Source organism: Erpetoichthys calabaricus, chromosome 14 (genome assembly GCF_900747795.2).
Source record: "Erpetoichthys calabaricus chromosome 14, fErpCal1.3, whole genome shotgun sequence".
Taxonomy (NCBI): Eukaryota; Metazoa; Chordata; class Cladistia; order Polypteriformes; family Polypteridae; genus Erpetoichthys; species Erpetoichthys calabaricus.
The window spans coordinates 20,395,434-20,414,266 of record NC_041407.2 but is presented as its reverse complement, the minus strand read 5'-3'; the positions used below and the strand labels follow the sequence as shown (position 1 = coordinate 20,414,266).

The 18,833-nt window shown below is 38.8% G+C and overlaps 1 protein-coding gene across 1 annotated transcript in view; it reads left to right on the top strand.

Annotated features, from left to right (window-relative positions):
• The window catches only part of stx8 (syntaxin 8), a 164,454-nt gene that overhangs the window by 20,369 nt on the left and 125,252 nt on the right, over nt 1–18,833 (top strand). Inside the window, exons 2-4 of the mRNA XM_028818637.2 lie at nt 8,945–9,044; nt 9,339–9,433; nt 13,058–13,168. Of these exons, the coding sequence (XP_028674470.1) occupies nt 8,945–9,044; nt 9,339–9,433; nt 13,058–13,168 (306 nt within the window). The remainder of the gene's footprint in view (nt 1–8,944; nt 9,045–9,338; nt 9,434–13,057; nt 13,169–18,833) is intronic.

Here is an 18,833-nt window from a genome sequence, read left to right as displayed (position 1 = left end):
TTAAAAAAAACTTTTCGAAGGTTTGGAAATGGGTAGATGGTTTTATATTCAGCATTGTCAAATATCTCTCTATTATAATTTAAAAAATCCTGGGATGAGATGTGACGTTTTCAAAGAGATACTTTCATGTCCCGCGAGACGAGACTGTGCCAAAAGATTTAACCACGCCTGGGGCCGGAAATAAAAGACAAATAGTAGATGACAAAGTAGAATGTCATAAAGAATTCAAAAACGTTGGCGTGATGCACATGCAGAGCAGTTTAGAGATAATGAAAGTACTAAAATTCGAAAGTCTCAAAAAATGATAGTAAACATAGCATTGGCGCAAACAAATGGAAAGTATTACTTGGTGAAATAACAGAACAGCGAAATGAAAGTCTGCAATGTGCACTTTAATCACATCTGCATTTTTGGGTTTGAAATTTTAAACTGAGGAGCAAATGGGTAAATCCAGGAGAAATGTGTCTTTGTCTCAAAGTATGTTTAGTGCCAAAATCTTCTGTAAAAATAATCAAGACTCCATAATCAATAAGTGTGATTTCCCCACCCCACATTACGTTGTACATGTATATGCCATGCATTGATAAAATATTCCTAATTTTAACTTGCATTTGTATACTTACAGCAAAGTGGTTGCTTTGTACTGTATGAGAGAAAGTGTTCTACTTAATGTTGGACCCCACAGCATGCTGTTAAATAGCCAGAGACAGAAAGTACTGCAGGATGACAAGACATTTTTTAAGATAAAGTTACAGTCATAGATGAACGATTAATTCGAAGAGAAATTTTTATATAACAATAAGTAATTCAAGGAGAAGTTTTTATATAACAATAAACTGCTTTGGTTTTGTAGTTTAGACAGAGGCACGGAATTTAAAGATCATATAAATTTAAATTACCGTAGTTTTCTTTTTTATAAACAGTATTTAAGTGTAGTGAATAAAATGAGAAACTACCACATCACGCTGTTGCCTCTGTGGCTAAAATCATTAGGAACAGCAAGCCATTCAGTGTTGGGATAGTTTTTCTCTAAAAGAAGACACCTGGAAACAATCGGGGGGGGGGGGCAAGAATTTGGCACTAGGTCAAGTAGTTAACTGTGGTTCTGCAGTCAATTTTTTGACCATGGATGTTTGCTTTGATTTTGATGTGTAACTTTGTCTGTACAGCTGGCTAAATGTCTAACAGTCTTTATAGGCTAAATGGCTGACATTCAAGAATTTTCTCCTTCCATCTCCTGTTTAGCAGCCCCCCCTATCTGTATCAATGTTTAAATTGAGAGTGAAGGTTCATTACTTTAGTCTAGGATGGCCTTACTAGAGCTATGGAGTAGGCCATTCATATTGCAATAATATTTATGTACTTATTTAATGTGTCAACATTATGTGTTTTTTTTTTTTTTTTTTTTTTTTTTTTTCTACTTGGTATCCTGCTGTGTCACTTGGCACTTCTGCCACCTTGAACTCTGTTGAAACTGTAGCAGTATAATAAATCAAGAATTATTGGCACCTTAAGCACTGGCAGGAGGCCATTAAATTATACTCTAGTTCTGGACTAAAGCATGTGACCTGTGATATTGTAAGATCTGCGGACTCGGTCTTTGCTTGTTCTGAAGGTCTGTTCTCCCCTTAGAATTTTTTTTTTACTCTTCCCAGAAATTGTATTACTGTACTTGGAATTTTTGTTTTCTTCTCATCTGTTGCCAACTAACCATAATGTTTGTTGGTTGAATGTCTGTTAGTACCCTAAGTTCTTGTCTATAAGCCGCGGCTTATCTAAGGAAAAAAGTTGTGAAAATGAAAAAATAGAATATCGGCTTATACATAAATCCGGCTTATACAGTAATCCCTCCTCCATCGCGGGGGTTGCGTTCCAGAGCCACCCGCGAAATAAGAAAATCCGCGAAGTAGAAACCATATGTTTATATGGTTATTTTTATATTGTCATGCTTGGGTCACAGATTTGCGCAGAAACACAGGAGGTTGTAGAGAGACAGGAACGTTATTCAAACACTGCAAACAAACATTTGTCTCTTTTTCAAAAGTTTAAACTGTACTCCATGACAAGACAGAGATGACAGTTCCGTCTCACAATTAAAAGAATGCAAACATATCTTCCTCTTCAAAGGAGTGAAGCAAACAAATCAATATGTCTGTTTGGCTTTTAAGTATGCGAAGCACCGTGGCACAAAGCTGTTGAAGGCGGCAGCTCACACCCCCTCCGTCAGGAGCAGAGAGAGAGAGAGAGAGACAGAGTTTGTTTTTCAGTCAAAATCAATATGTGCCCTTCGAGCTTTTAAGTATGCGAAGCACTGTGCAGCATGTCTTTTCAGGAATCAGCTTTACAAAAGATAGCAACGTGAAGATAATCTTTCAGCATTTTTAGACGAGCGTCCGTATCGTCTAGGTGTGCAAACAGCCCCCCTGCTCAATCCCCCTACGTCAGGATCACAGATAGTCAGCGCAAGAGAGAGAGAAAAGTAAGCAATCTAGCTTCTCAGCCATCTGCCAATAGCGTCCCTTGTATGAAATCAACTGGGCAAACCAACTGAGGAAGCATGTACCAGAAATTAAAAGACCCATTGTCCGCAGAAATCCGCGAACCAGCAAAAAATCCGCGATATATATTTAAATATGCTTACATATAAAATCACAATTTAAATGACCGCTACGCGCGCGTGTTGACTCGGCGACGCCCAGAGCAGAAAGAACGCGCTCCGGCCGCTCCAACCGCGCCATGCGGGGAGTGAGAGAGATGCCAATATCTCACACTCTCTCCCCCCTTAAAGAAATTAAATGGGTGCGAGTGAGACCACTGACCTCCCTCCCTTCTATTAGTTATAGGTTATAGTACGTTCGGCTTATCCATGAGTCCGGCTTATCTATGATACGATTTTATTTTAAAAATTCGTATGATTTTTGGTCTCCGGCTTATACATGAGTCCGGCTTATAGACAAGAACCTAGGGTATATCTTTTCTTAATAAAAGAACTTTTTTAATAAACGTTTTCTGGTTAAATGCTTTTTCCTTTGCTGTATTTGTTAAGCACTCAAAAATGTATCCTATGTGAAGCACACTTTAGAGAGAACTTTTTATCCCCAGGGGGAAATTTAGCTTTTTATTAGAAGCTCTTTAAATAAATAAAATAAATAAATAACTAATTCCATCCATCCGTATGTACATACATACATACATACATACATACATACATACATATATATATAAAAAGATAGATAAATATTTATCTATATATATCTGAACTTGCACCTGAATGACTAAAAAGACAGAACATTTTAAATAGAAAGAAAAGAAAACTTCTGGCTTGCCAATCATAGGAAAACTAGTTATTGGGAAAACTTAATTTAATTGGTTACATTTCTGTGTTAGAGTGTGTGGAGAATCAGCCTCGACACAGACAGACACGCAGACTCACAATGTCTAAAAGCACATACAATTTATTTTCTTTTCTTTATACCGCACATACAGTACACAACCCACCAGCACTATTGCTCCAAGTCCTTTTCATTTCTTTTCTTTTCACCGCCTCCACTCCTCTTCCACTAGCTCTGTTCTCTGCCTCCCGATCCAGCTCCTTGAGTGGAGTGATGCAGCTCCTTTTATATTGTACCTGGATGTTCTCGTTGATGACCTTCTTGCGGCTGTTCCTGGTGTGGCGGAATTGTTGCCCTGGCACCCGGAAGCACTCTGGGTGTGCCTGGTTCCTGTTCCGGCAGCACTTCCTGGTGTGGTGGAAGTGATGCAGTCCAGGGCTTAGCAAATGTCCCGGCACCCCCTGGCGGTGGCTGTGGGTCCTCACAGGTTTGAGCCTCCAACCTCTGTTCCCGTGGCCCCGACATCCACCAAGACGGCTGCCCCCTCGTGTTCCAGGGGAGATACTGCTCCTCTCCCGGCCCTTCCACTCTCCAGACATGCCGGCTAGGCAAAGGTCCCAGCTGACCATTACAAGTGTTACATTTACCTTTAATAAATGCTAGATATCACAGAAAAATATTTTCAGACTTTTTGTATAATGCACAAGAATTATAAAAATGTAAATTTTTCTATGCAATGCAAATTGTATACAGTGTATGTGTGTGTGTGGATATATATGTATATATACACTTTAACAAAAGGTTAGTCCGTCCAGTTGCAGTGTGTCTGTCATTACAAAAGATGCATCTCAAACATTTTTAATAATAAAATACATTGTGTTCAACATTCCAGCAGATGGTGTATCAAACATTACTCTGCTTTTATGAGGGCAATCCCAAAAGTAAGGTCTCCAAAGCGGTGGGGACGTAGAGAAACTGTTCGTATGGCTGTTGGCCACATTGTTGTGATTGGTGCTTCCTCCACTTCCAAACAAGCATGTGCGGCTTCGCTGGGATGCTCAATCTTGGCTTGGCAGCTCTTGAAAATGGAGCTCCCGTCGAACGGTACCGCCAAGTGCGAAGTTCGTGCAGGAGACCGTCAATTTCCGACGAGACAGTCATGAAGGTTGAGGAAAACGTGTAAAGATCGGCCGTTGGAACTTTATCACCCACCCACCCTATAGTCCGGACTTGGCACCCAGTGACTACCGCCTGTTCCCTAAGTTGAAAGAACATTTGTCCGGAAGGCGATTCTGCCCGGACGAAGAGGTGAAAGATGAGGTTCAATGCTTCCTGAAGGATATGGCGGTGAGCTGGTATGACATGGGCATTCTTTAACTACCACAGCGTCTACAAAAATGCATCGACCGAAATGGCAATTATGTAGAAAAACAAATAAGTCTTTAACCTTTAAAATGATGTAAACATTATAGAAAATGGTTGTTTGTATTTCTAAAAAAAAAATAGGAGACCTTACTTTTGGGAATGCCCTTGTATGAATCCCATATGGAGTATTAGAGAGCCTGATGTATTGAGTGTCTGTCTGTCTGTCTGTCTATCTACTATATAGTGCCTTTCACATCTATCATCTATCAATCTATCATCTATCTATCTATCTATCTATCTATCTATCTATCTATCTATCTATCTATCTATCTATCTATCTATCTATCTATCTATAATTGTGTGTGTAACAGTTATTTCTGTTAGGACTTGTTGAATGTGGAACATTTACCATGAGAAGTTCTGGCTCACATACTTAAACTGCTGGTTAACATACAGCTCACCAGTGTTCAATGTCAGACAGTACTGTATGTGTTTAAATTGCCTATTTTTTAAATGAACAGTATTTAAAACTGGAATTGTTTTTTTTTTTTTTTTTTTTTTTAAATCATGACAGACTGCCCAAGGCTGTGGTGGTCCCCAATTTTAAAACCATTGGCTGAAATAGCAAAGGGTGTATATTATGGTGATTAAGGAAAAATACTTTATACCCTTGAAAATTAATCATTAATCATATGTGTTTGCTTTGACAGGCCTTATATCTTTATCAATCCATTTTTTTAACCCATATATCCCAGGTAGGGTCATGGGTAGATGGAGCCCATCTCCGCCAATATCGGCCCCAGCACCGAAACAGTCCCTTGGAAAGGGTGCCAGTCTGCCATAGGGTGAACGAACACACACACAAACAAACACAAACACATGGGCCAGTGTAACAATTCCAGTTCACCCAACCTGCATGTCTTCAGACTGTAGGAGGAAACTGGAGCACCCAGAGGAAACCCATGCAGACTCAATGCAGGGAGCACCCATGAGATTATATATATATATATATATATATATATATATATATATATAATATTCACGGCATTCTAAGTCTGTGTCACAATCTGATTGTAAGGGTGGTTACCTACCAGGTAACGCTTGTGGTTGGCCAGCAATCTGCTAACATCCGCCACGGTGCCCTCAGTTTGTTATGTTTTATATATATATAGATATATATATATATATATATATATATATATATATAGATATATATATATATAGATATAGATATATATATATATAGATATATATAGATATATATATATATAGATATATATAGATATAGATATAGATATATAGATAGATATAGATAGATATAGATATAGGTATATATTGATATAGATATATATAGATATAGATATATATATATAGATATTGTGAGAGATTAAGGTCTCCGTGACCCCTTGAACCCTCTGAGCAGACGTCAGACACCATATAAAAGTCCAACTATAACTTTTATTTAGACAAATATGTGCACCAAGCACCCTATACTCTATAACACTCATATACAACTAATCAATACAATAACCACCACTCCCAGACACGTCGCCACCCTACCTCCCAGCTCAGCTCGGCATACTGGGCTTTCCCATAGTCCTTTATACTCCCTGACCCGGAAGTGGTTCCTGGCACAACCCACAAGTCCTTATTCCTCCCGGGTCAGGGTAAACAGTCCTTCTCTTCACCCCGGAAGTACACCGTTTTCTCCTGTCCTGGGATTATGACGTACTTCCGGGTTATAGGGCATATAAGAGTCGACAGGCTTCCCTACAGCGACTCCTGGTGGTCCCCAAGGCATCTAGCAGGGCTGTGCATTAAAAACTACATAGTCCATGAGTCCCTGCTGGAACTCGGGGCATGTCCATGCTGCAGGGAAAGCTCCACCTGGCGGCCTGGGGGTATTGGCCGGAATGACAAGCCGGCCACATATCACAATATATAGATGTATATATAATATATAGATGTATATGTAAGGAGAAATTATGTTTTGCTTTTCCTTTAATATGATTATATCAGAAATAACAAAAAGTAATGACATTTATATTTTTTCACTGCTCGTACCAATATTGTCTCGGTAATAACAAAAGTTACTACATTTGATTACCACAGAGATGTAATGAACTGAGATATCAAAACAAAACCAACATGCTTGCATGCTTGCCATGTATATAACGGAGGAGAAGACTGTGCTTGGCTGCCAGTAAAGTTGTACAGTTTTGTTTACTTAGGACTAGTGCTGGGCGGTATACCGGTTCATACCAAAAAACGTTTATTATTTTTGTTATGATATGGATTTTTCTTATACCGGAACACCAGTTTAAATAGCCTAAGCAACATTCAGAACGTGGCGCAGCGGGAAACTGTTTAAGGGGGACCTTTTTCACTGGGGCACTGCAAAATATGCATCCAACAGAGTACATGTGTTAGTGGAGGTATTGAGCAGTGAAAATGGACAGGGAACATTCTGAAACTGAAGCTGTAGCAGACGATAAAGTTGAACATGATAACACAGAAGAACTTTTGACGAAAAAAGGTGCTGTGTCTGTTATCTGTAGATACTTTGGTTTTAAAAGGTTGGATGTGGAGCATTATGTTCAAATGTATGAATACTGTTTCTATACTACTGGATAATACTGCAAGCCAAGTTGTACTTGTTTTATTTATTTATTTTTTTTCAATACTGTGTAATGTATCTGGTTACTGTGTAATACTGTGACGGTGCCGGTCCCCTACAGACTCCCTCTTCCCACATGGGAGTCTGTTGAACCAACACCGTCGATAGTTATGACCGAGATGAGCTGAGAAATCTCATTGAAGCCAGGGGATGTTGGAAAGTGCTCAAGTGCTTTTGTTAAAAACAGTCAAAGTAAAACCAAAAGTGTCCTTTGGACAGTGTTCAGAAAAATACAGTACCCAAATAAATAGCAAATCCATAAAGCCAGTGAAATGTGGGGATAAAATCCATAATAAATATATCCGTTAAAATGCAGTCTCTCTCCTCGCCCGATCACAGCACACCACCTTCTGTCTCCACGGCTCACCCTTCACTGCCGTTGCTGACGGAGCCTTTCCATCATGAACTGCTTTCTGCCAACCCCTGTTTTGGCTGCCGCCACATTGCGCAGCCAGACCGTCCGAGGTCGGCACACCTTCCGTCTTCCTTTGTGCTCACTCAGTCACTCCTCAGATCCATTTGGAGGTCTTACATTTCGCTCGCCCCACTCCACACGCTTACTCAGTGGGGTGAACCAGCCCCTAGATCGCCTAAGCCTACACTCCCTCATGGAGCCCCAGCTCGTGCTGCCTTCTACTTCCTGGTGTCTGGATCGTCTCCCATGACTGCCTTTTCCCTTCTTTAACCTCCTTGTGTTCTATCTTTTCTTTTTTCCTTCCCCCATCCTGCCGGCCCATAAATATACGTCTCCGTCCGTGGGCTCAGTGCCTTATTCACACGCCACACTAAGCCGACGAAGCAATTGAGAATGATCAGATGCGACTCGCCCCAATCACCTCATCAACTCCCTGCGGTCGAGCAATCGTGCCCACGAAAACAGACACTGCGAACTGGATTTAAAAAAGGACGATTTTTTTTTTTTGTTTTTTTTGACCCACTAAACAACAAATAGTATTATAAATGCAAGTTGCAGTTTTATTATTTATTATATATTATATATTATTTAATCTGCGGTGGGTTGGCACCCTGCCCAGGATTGTTTCCTGCCTTGTGCCCTGTGTTGGCTGGGATTGGCTCCAGCAGACCCCCGTGACCCTGTGTTCGGATTCAGCGGGTTGGAAAATGGATGGATATTATTTAATATATATATATAGCTTAGCTTGAAGCAAGGTCAATATTAATGCAAAAATTGAACAAAACCAGCTCAAAGTAAGTAACCAATCTCACAAGTAAAAGTCACGCATGTTCTTTTATTGAAGACAACCCCAGTGTAATGTGAATTTTTAAAAAAATGTTTTTTTTTGTGTAAAAATGTGTTAAAATGGTAACTGTCACAATATATTGTGCCTACTAAGAGACGTTCTGTTACTTTTGTCTGTACTGTACAGTTGTTGTTTTTTGTTGTGATGAAGCAGTGCCATCTACTGTCTAGATTTTGAATGTGACCGTGTAAAAGAATCAAACCTCAGGTGTGTTTCCTCATTGCTATATTACCTTCCAAATTGAGGCCACTTACTAGAGTTTGATGGCTTTTAGAGTAACATAGATTACTGTTATTTGTTTGCTTCAGGCTGCAAAATTATGATGCTACATGTCGTCTTGCCCAAGAAATTGCAGAAAATATACAGGAACGAAACAGGTTACAAAGGACAAATGGAAGCACAGTAAAGGTAACTTGCAATATGTCATTTTTCTCTAGCAACCTAACCTATATAGCTTGCTGATGTTCAGGATTCACCCTTGCCTTACCTGATCCATCCTCTTGTTTTTCTGCCGTTCAATTAAAATTGTGCCACTGAAAGGGAGCTTTTCACTATACAGTGTATAATTATCAAAAATATCATGTTTGTCTTTTTTATTAAATCCTTAATTGTATGATATGGATTGATGGCACTCTTTAGATATGTTGCTGTTTATAATTAAATAAGCTTTCATTTATTAAAATATTTTGTTTGCCTTTATAGATCACTATGACACTCAAAGCTTCATTTCAAAAACTGAAGCAACAGATCACTCAACTAAGGGAGCAACTGCTGAGACTAAACTCTTCCAGGCAGATGTATCCTTTATTTTTCAGATTTTCTCGAGTAAGTTTCTACAGTATATGTGATATGCAGCATGTTGTTAACAACCAACCAGCTGCAAATGAGGTGTTCTTTTGTGTGTATTTATGGAAATACTCTATGTGAAAAAAAGCATCTTGAGTTAATATCAAAGATAATGACTTCCAGCGCCGCCGAGAGTAGCAGTCTTTTTCAGCATGTCTGTCTGTCTGTATCTATCTATTTATCTGGTCAATTTCATTATTGAATTTGAAATGGCTCTCCATTTTTAAACCCAACTGCCAATTTCTGATTTTTTTCTCACATTCCAAAGGTATTCATGTTTGTTTGAATAATTAGTGGAAATTTGCCCAGTATGAGTGTGGATCAGTGATGCCCAGCCATCTCATGAACTGTTCATTTTGGTCTTGTGCATGAGGCTATATGGATGGTGCTTAGTCCACTGTGACCTTGTATTAAGTTGGGTAAAATGAAATACACAATTTTTAATATGTAATGTCCAAATATATTTTTGGAATTGGGACCTCTTCAGAGTTGCATATTGCCAAATTTGCATCCACTGACAAGCTATGCCTCACATACAACCTTTCACCAAAACATTCTTCTTCGACATTATAAACTTTCTAAACTTTTCCACACTAGCTTCTGTAGAAGTTATTATATGCATATTTAACAAACTATATTTCCAAATTAAAGTATTGTTTTCAAAAGAACGCACCTTTATGTAATCTAAGACCATTGTAATTAGATTTTTCTAATGATGAATGGAAGTCTGCTCCAGATTAAATGCATTCTCCATCACTCTGGATGAAATATCTTTTATTTTAACTAGGAACTGCACAGTGCGCACATTATTTTGATTTCTAGGAGCCAGAATGTGTTTGGCTCAAGGCTTCGCTTGTGAAAGAAGTTAAGTATCTTCTTCGCTGGGTTGTATGTTTGCTTTTTAGACCTTTGAACAAAATCTTAGTTTTCCGTCAGTCTAAGCTTCACAATAATCCTTTGACATCTGAATAACACGCTCTTGGACATTATTGTGTAGTGAATTATCTAATGTCACAACTTGCACTAGACTACTAGCATACTATCTTGTCTTAATTAGCTGTAAAAAAATAAATCCTCAAGTACCAAAGTAAAATTGATAAGTTTGTCAGTCAGTCCATCATTTTCTGTCCTGCTTAGTCCTAAACAGGGTCACAGGGGTCTGCTGGAGCCTATCCCAGCTAGCATAGGGAGCAAGGAACGCCAGTCCATCGCAGGGTGTACACACATACACCCCAACCGCACAGTAGGGCCAATTTTAGTTAAAGTAAAAGACCTATACATTTGTTTTATGTGGATCAATTCAAAATCGTTTCTGAATTTGGCAGGCATGCATTAGTTTTGTTCTTAATTTATTGAATATGAACATTAGCTAACCTTTTGGATGTTTTTTTTTGCCTTACTGTGTCATGCCATTTCATTTTGTAACCCACTTTATCCAGTCCAGGGTCATGGATGGGGGCTGGAGCCTCTCCTAGCTAGCACAGGATGCAAGGCAGGTACAAAACCCAGGACAAGGCACCAGGCACTACTTAGTAATTGATTCGTATTCAGTTTTTCTCTCTTTTTTTTTTTTTCTTCATAAATTGGGAGAGGGTATCTTGTATGAATAAGATGTACCAATCTGCCATGGATGCATTGTAATAAAATCATTAAATATTAAAGGAAAATGGAGGCTTACACATTGGCATGCAAACGTTTGGGTACCCTTGCTTAAAATGTCTTGTTGCTGTGAGTACTTAAGTGAGCAGAAGATGAACTGATCACCAAACGGCATAAAGTTAAAGATGACACATTTCAGCATTTTGTGCAAGATTAGTGTATTGTTTTTGTTTCGGTAAACTCTACAGAGAAAAAAGGAAAGGAGCACCATGCACAAGTTTGGGCCCCTAAGATATGATGCCTTAGATAACATTTCCCAAGGTCTCAGACCTTCATTAACTCCTTATTGCTATGGCTTGTTCACAATCATCGTTAGGAAACACCAGGTGATGCAAATGGCAACGCTGTATAAATTCTCTGACTCCTCAAACCTTGTCCAACAATCGGTAGCCATGGGCTCCTCTAAGCAACTGCCTATCACTCTGAAAATAAAATATCTGCTCACAAAGTAGGAGAAGGCTACAGGAAGATAGCAAAGTGTTTTAGTTAGCTGTTTATATTGTTATTACGAAATGGCAGTGAACGGGAACGGTGGAGGTCAAGTTGAGGTCTGGAGACCAAGAAAACTTTCTGAAAGAACTGCTTGTTGGATTACTAGAAAGGCAAATAACCCCCCACCCTGTTTGTCTGCAAAAGACTTTCAGGAAGATTTAGTAGACTCTGGAGTGGTGGACACCTGAACAAATAGGACCTTCATGGTAGAGTCAGCAGAAGAAAACCTTTACTGTGTCCTAGCCACAAAATTCAGTTGAAGTTGCAAATAAACATCTAAACATTATCCTGATGCACTTTGGAAACAAGGCCTATGGACTGGTGAAGTCATGATGGAACTTTTTGGCCACACTGTGCAAAGACATGTTTGGTGAAGAAAGGGAGAGGAATTCCAGGAAAAGAACACGTCTCCAACTCTTAAGCATGGTGGTGGATTAATTTTGGGCTTGTGTTGTAGTCTGTGGCACAGGGAACATGTCATTGATAGAGGAAGGAATGGATTCAAATAAATACCAGCAAATAAGCAAACATGGAAGTAGACATCACACCTACAACAAGATAATGACCCAAAACACACTTCAGAATCTACAATGGAATACCTCAAGAAGCACAAGCCGATAGTTTTGCCATGGCCCTCGCGGTCCCCTGACTTAAACATCATTGAACATCTGTGGATAGATCTCAAACGAGCAGTGCGTGCAAGATGGCCCAAGAATCTTGCAGAATTGGATGCCTTTTGGATGGACGAATGGGTAAAAGGACCCCAAGTAAGAATTGAAAGACTCTTAGCAGGTTACAAAAAGCATTCACAAGCTATGAGACTTGCCAAAGGGGGTCTTGCAAAGTACTGACCATGTCAGGGTACCCAAACGTTTGCTTCTGGTATTTTTTCAATGTGAAAAATGGAAATAAAAATATAATCTTGCTTAAACTATTAAAGAAATGTGTCATCTTTAACTTCTTGCCCTTTGGTGATCAGTTCCTCTTCTGCTCACTTATACTATTCACAGTAACAGACATTTTAAGCAAGGGTGCCCAAACGTTTGCATGACACTGTATAATTCACAGTATTGTTTGACTGTATATTCTTTTTAAAAAACTACTATTTTTGAATATTCATAGTTTTGTCAGTTCATAAACATCCTCATTTCATGCTGTTATAAAAATGGAAATCCTTGAAGTTTCCGTTTTGCTTGATTTGCTTACCTTTCAGTAGGTGGCAGTGTTTCCAAAGATTTGAAATTTAGTTTCTCAATCCAGTGAACCACTTTTGGTTTACAGTACTGATTAATGAGTACTGTATATGCTGTTTTAGTTGGAATTCATTTTCCATAAAGTTTCATGTTGAAAATGAAAGTTGTTGCAGTGATTTTTGTGACTTTCACATTTTCTCAGTTACTGATGCCTTAATTTTAAGTGATCAGAATACAGTCTGAAGGAGACAGGAGACAGAATTTACTAGACGATCTCCTTTCCCAAGAGAAAAGACTGCAGATGTCTTTCAAGAATGATGGTACAGAGCCCAACGCCTCTAGGTATTTTATAAAGTCAATTTAATATGTATTGTATTAAGGATTGTAACTCTAGACAATATGCTTATTATTAACCTTAACATCCTTATTTCTATCATGGATACCGAGAATGTTTTGAATTTTAATAGAAAAGCACTGCTTGCTTTACTTTTTTTGTCTTATCAGTTACAGGGCTTAAGGAAAAAATTCCCTTGTGTTTTTGGCTATTTTAGGTTTGATAGAGTCTTATGAACCTTCCTACAATATACACTCTGTTTAGCAGTCTTTTAGATGGGAATATGCTGGTGGTTGTTGTGAGGGATGTTGTAGCAAAAAAACCTGACTTCCTTTTAAAATTTTTGCAAAGCTGTTTAGTGTAATTTTCTACATAGGATTTAACTAAGTGAAAGGCAAGTCTAAGGTGTTTAGCTGTTTTGCCCATTTCTAAAACCATTTTTAGATGATGTGCAGAAGTAAAATTCACATTAGCAGTAGGCAGTGTGGCCAAAAATGCATATCCCACTATAATGTACCGTATTTGCATATACTTTTCTAACTGAATGTTGTTGTTGAGTTTTTGTTTTTTTAAACAAATGTTACAGATTAACTTGTTTGTTTGTTAACACTTTCCTTCTGATTAATGTGATTGCATGTATTCACCTCTCTGGCCTGAACTGATAAAAGTGTAGCTTTTTTCTCTCTCACTCACATCACAGCTGCGCAAATACAAGCAACACACAGCTTCATCATGAGCTTCCTCTGGTAAATTGCCAGCTATTACACTTATAAAGGATGCTAAAGAAGATTTGAGGCTCTCAAGGACACCCCATTTAATGTCCTGTTGGATGGAAGGAGAAGTAGGTTATGCAGAATAAAGGGTAAACCCCTCACCTGATGTATTATGGGTTTTTGCAGCGTAGAAAAGCTTCCGGGAGTGTGGAATTCTATCCTGTTCAGAAGCTAGGTCCATAATGAATAGCTACTTCCTGTCAGACATCCGTTTATATAGCAGAGGAAGTACTCATGGAGCAGTCTTTTTTGAACTGAAGACCGGGCTCTTGACCAACAAATGATATGGGGGTGGGGTGGTGTCTTCAAGTAAAAAGTCACTACTAAGAGTCTTTGGGTTTATGTTTTTGGGAATGGCCGGTGTCTTTGCCCACATGGCCAAAGCACTAGATGGCAGCCCCCCTGGGTTGCAGCGGTGCCTAGGACTCCTGCAGGGCTTAATGGGAGTTGGAAGTTTGGTGCAGCCCTGTTGGGATCCGTGGGTGCTGCCAGGGGGTGCTACAGCTGCTCCTGAACCCGTATGGGCGATTCTTTCATCACATCCGAAAGTGCTGCCGGAAGTAGTTCATCAAGCACCTGGAGCACTTCCGGGTAACATATGTAATGAGTCAGCAGACACTACTTGGGGAGCCAAAGTCTGGAGGAGGGAGACAAAGCTTGCTGTGGAGGAGAAAGTGTATTGTGTTTAAGGTGTGCTGTTTGTGCTTTGTGACTGTTGTGGCTTCACTTGTTGCCCACAAGTGAAGAAACAAAATTAAAAAGCTTGTGCTTTTATAAATGTGCCTCCTGCATCTGTCTGTGTCAGGTTGAGTGGCTGCTATGCCCTCTAGAGTCGTCACAATGTACATGCTGATAATTCCAGAAGTAGATATTTAACCGTATTTTAGAAAAAAGAAAAGCATTCATTTTGCACGTTTTAAGGAAAGTGACAAGCTAAACCTACATACAGTATATACTTATTCATCTGCAGCTTGCATAATAATTTACTGTACTTTCAACAAAAAGATAACCTTGGTATGTCTTTCATTTCCTAGGAACATCTGAGTACTGCGGTGTTTTCCAAACAAAGATTTTTAGTGAAGCAGTATTTAGTTGTATGAAATTAAATCAAATGTGAAAAACTGGCTGTGCAAAAATGTGGGTCCCCTTGTAATTTTGCTGATTTGAATGCCTGTAACTGCTCAATGATGATTACTTACAACACCAAATTTGTTGGATTACCTCGTTAAGCCTTGAACTTCATAGACGGGTGTGTCCAATCATGAGATATAAAGATATTTAATTACAAGTTGTGCTTCCCTTTGACTCTCCTCTGAAGAGTGACAGCATGGGATCCTCAAAGCAACACACTAAAGATCTGAAAACAAAGATTGTTAAGGGAAGGCTACACAAAGCTGTCTCAGAGGTTTCAACTGTATGGAATGGAATCAGGAAATGGAAGGCCACAGGCACAGTTGTTGTTAAACCCAGCAGGTCTGGCAGGCCAAGAAAAATACAGGAGTGGCATATGCACAGGATTGTGAGAATGGTTACAGACAACCCACAGATCACCTCCAAAGACCTGCAATAACATCTTGCTGCAGATGGTGTATCTGTACATCATTCTACAAATCAGTGCAATTTGCACAAAGAACATCTGTATGGCAGGGTGATGAGAAAGAAGCCCTTTCTGCACTCCCAGCACAAACAGTGTCACTTGTTGTATGCAAATGCTCATTTAAACAAGCCAGATTCATTTTGGAACAAAGTGCTGATGGGACTGATGAGACATAAATTGAGTTATTTGGTCATAACAAAAAGCGTTTTGCATGGCAGAAGAAGAACGCCGCATTCCAAGAAAAACACCTGCTACCTACTGTCAAATTTTGTGGAGGTTCCATCATGCTGTGGGACTGTGTGGCTAGTTCAGGGACACTGGGGCCCTTGTTAAAGTCGAGGGTCGGATGAATTCAACCCAATATCAACAAATTCTTCAGGATAATGTTCAAGCATCAATCACAAAGTTGAAGTTACGCAGGGGTTGGATATTCCAACAAAACAGTGGACCCAAAACACAGTTCGAAATCTACAAAGGCATTCATGCAGAGGGAGAAGTACAATGTTCTGGAATGGCCGTCACAGTCCCCTGACTTGAATATCATCAAATCTATTGGATGATTTGAAGCAGGCTGTTTGTGCTCGGCAGCCATCAAATTTAACTGAACTGGAGAAATTTTGTATGGAAGAATGGTCAAAAATACCTCCATCTAGAATCCAGACATTCATCAAAGGCGTCTAGAGGATGTTATATGTGCAAAAGCAGGCTCAACTAAGTATTGATGTAATATCTGTGTTGGGGTACCCAAATTTATGCACCTGTCTAATTTTGTTATGATGCATATTGCATATTTTCTGTCGGCCAATGAACTTAATGTCACTGCTGAAATAGTACTTTTTCCATAAGGCATGTCATATATTAAAAGGAAGTTGCTACTTTGAAAGCACAGCCAATGAGAAACAAAAATCCAAAGAATTAAGAGGGGTTCCCAAACTTTTTCATGACTGTATATATATATATATATATATATATATATATATATATGCACACACATAATATACTAGGGGCTTTGCTCGCTTCACTCGCCAACCCCCATAAGAGGATGAACATTTTAAACAGATTATTTTCGTGGGAACTGTTACATATGCATAATAGAACTAATTATTTTACATTATAGTGAGAAAAGCCAAGCAAAATGACACCTTTTATTGGCTAACTAAAAAGATTACAATATGCAAGCTTTCGGGGCAACTCAGGCCCCTTCTTCAGTCAAGATGACATCTTGGTGCTTTGATCAAGTGTGTCTGACAAGAGCATTCACACGAATGAGAGTTGAGTGGACCATAAACATGTTTGAAAATGGTTGAGTGGAGGGGCAGGACTTGACAAAATCTCTTGGCAATAGCCTCATCTCGCGGGACTTGGAAAAATCTGTTGTAAAAGGTCTTGTCTCGTCACAGGATTTTTTAAATAATAGAGAGAGATAACTTTTTTGGGTGGATTATTCCTTTAAATTTCAATGTCAGAATGAATGACAAGAAATAAAATTTATCAATTAGAAAAAAGGTTTTTGCTTAACAGTGTTGAGTTTAGCCGTTTTAAAAAACAGCAGACTCTTAAGGACCAGTAAAATCATTACCATCTTTTTTTCTAGACTCTTTGATGTCTCCCCCACCCCCCATTTTTTGCTTTGCGCCCTCCCCCACCATAACCTATTATGTATGGGGTGCAGAGCGAAAGCTTTAGATGCATCAAAATTTCGATCTCAGGTTTTCATTGGGTCTTGACGTTTTAGGGTCTCCTGATACTGAAGACATCGATATCTCAATGATGAGTGTGTGTGTCTCTGTGTCACAGTTTCTTGAGGATGGTCTAGAGCTAAAACGGCTGGATAGAAAACTACCAAAATCGAAAGTTAAGCCTGTTAGGGGATGACCGTGTTCTGATGAGTTTTTGAGCCAAATTGTGGAAGAGAAAGAGGCACTCTAGGGAAACCCTCAAATACCATAATTCTGCAATAAATTATGAATTCTTCTCGTCAATTGCAACCCTATTTTATGGTCAGAAACATCAGCATCAGAGCTAGAAATTGTTACTGAAATGTTTTTGAATAGTTTGTGTAACTTGGTTCCTAGGGGCAAAGCCTGCTGATGCTCACGTCTGAATTTTTTTTTTTTTTTAATTAAAAGTCTTTATTTTTGTCAAGTATATTACTACCAGGATTACAAGACTTTCTGTTTATTCATATAGTTCTCTTTGTTCTGTACACTTCAAATGTTGTAACATTTCATGTTAGAAAGTTCAGGTCACTTTTAAAACTAGCTGACTTCTGATTTATTTCTTTTATTAAATGTCTTGCTTCACTGATCAAATGTGTGCTATGTCCTTGCAAGAAACAGTGGTGCCCAGTCACAAGAAATTATCCTGAGTTTATAGTATACACCCTTGAGTGAGCTGACATCCTTTCCAGGATGGTTAAAACAAACGGATTGACATTTTTTACTGTATCCTGCTCAAATCTCTTTAATCTATGTGACATTCACTACAGTAGGTAGATCTGTCCAAATAGTAATTATTTCTTCTCATTCATTGACCTATGTGACCACGACTACCCTGTTTAGGAAGAGTAGGAAGTGCATGAGAACAGCTGTCATGTTCACTTCTTTCGCTGGTCATGAGAGAAACCTTTTGACAGATCATAGGCGATGATATTGTGCACAGTGGAGGGATCCTTCCAAGTCACTAAAAGTTTGTACTCCAATAAGTTTCAGATATCCTGTTTGTATTAAACATGAATGATATGGCTTATTGGAATTATCTTAAGAAATTTAATGTTACTCCTTAATATAAGTAACTTCTGTTTAGTTGTTTACAGATGGTGAGAGCCATTTTGAGTTATAAAAGATCGCCACAGTTCTGTGTTTAACGGTGTACAAAGACATTAGGCACTTGTCTTGTGTTATGCCACAGAGAGGGTATTTCTATTGATGTCATTGTCTGTGTTTGCCCGGTAGCACGTTTGTTATCAGTTTTATTTATTCTAGATGTTCTTGAGGTTTATAATACTGGTCAAAAGTTTTAGAACACATCAGTTTTCCCAGTTTTTCTTCAAACTTAATTGGTAGAAATGCAATGAATGACCTAAAATGATGAAAAGGTGAGTAAATTTTAAGTTTAGGTTAGCAAAACAAAAAAGATGGAAATTTCAGAATATTACAAATCGGCCTTCTCAAGGGAACAAATAATTGGTTACAACCTACTGATTTACTGCAGAAATTAAAGTAGTTGAAGCAAACCATTTGCAAAGGTGCCCCAACTTCTGTTGATTACTTAAATACCCTCTGTCTGCCTTAACTCTTTCAG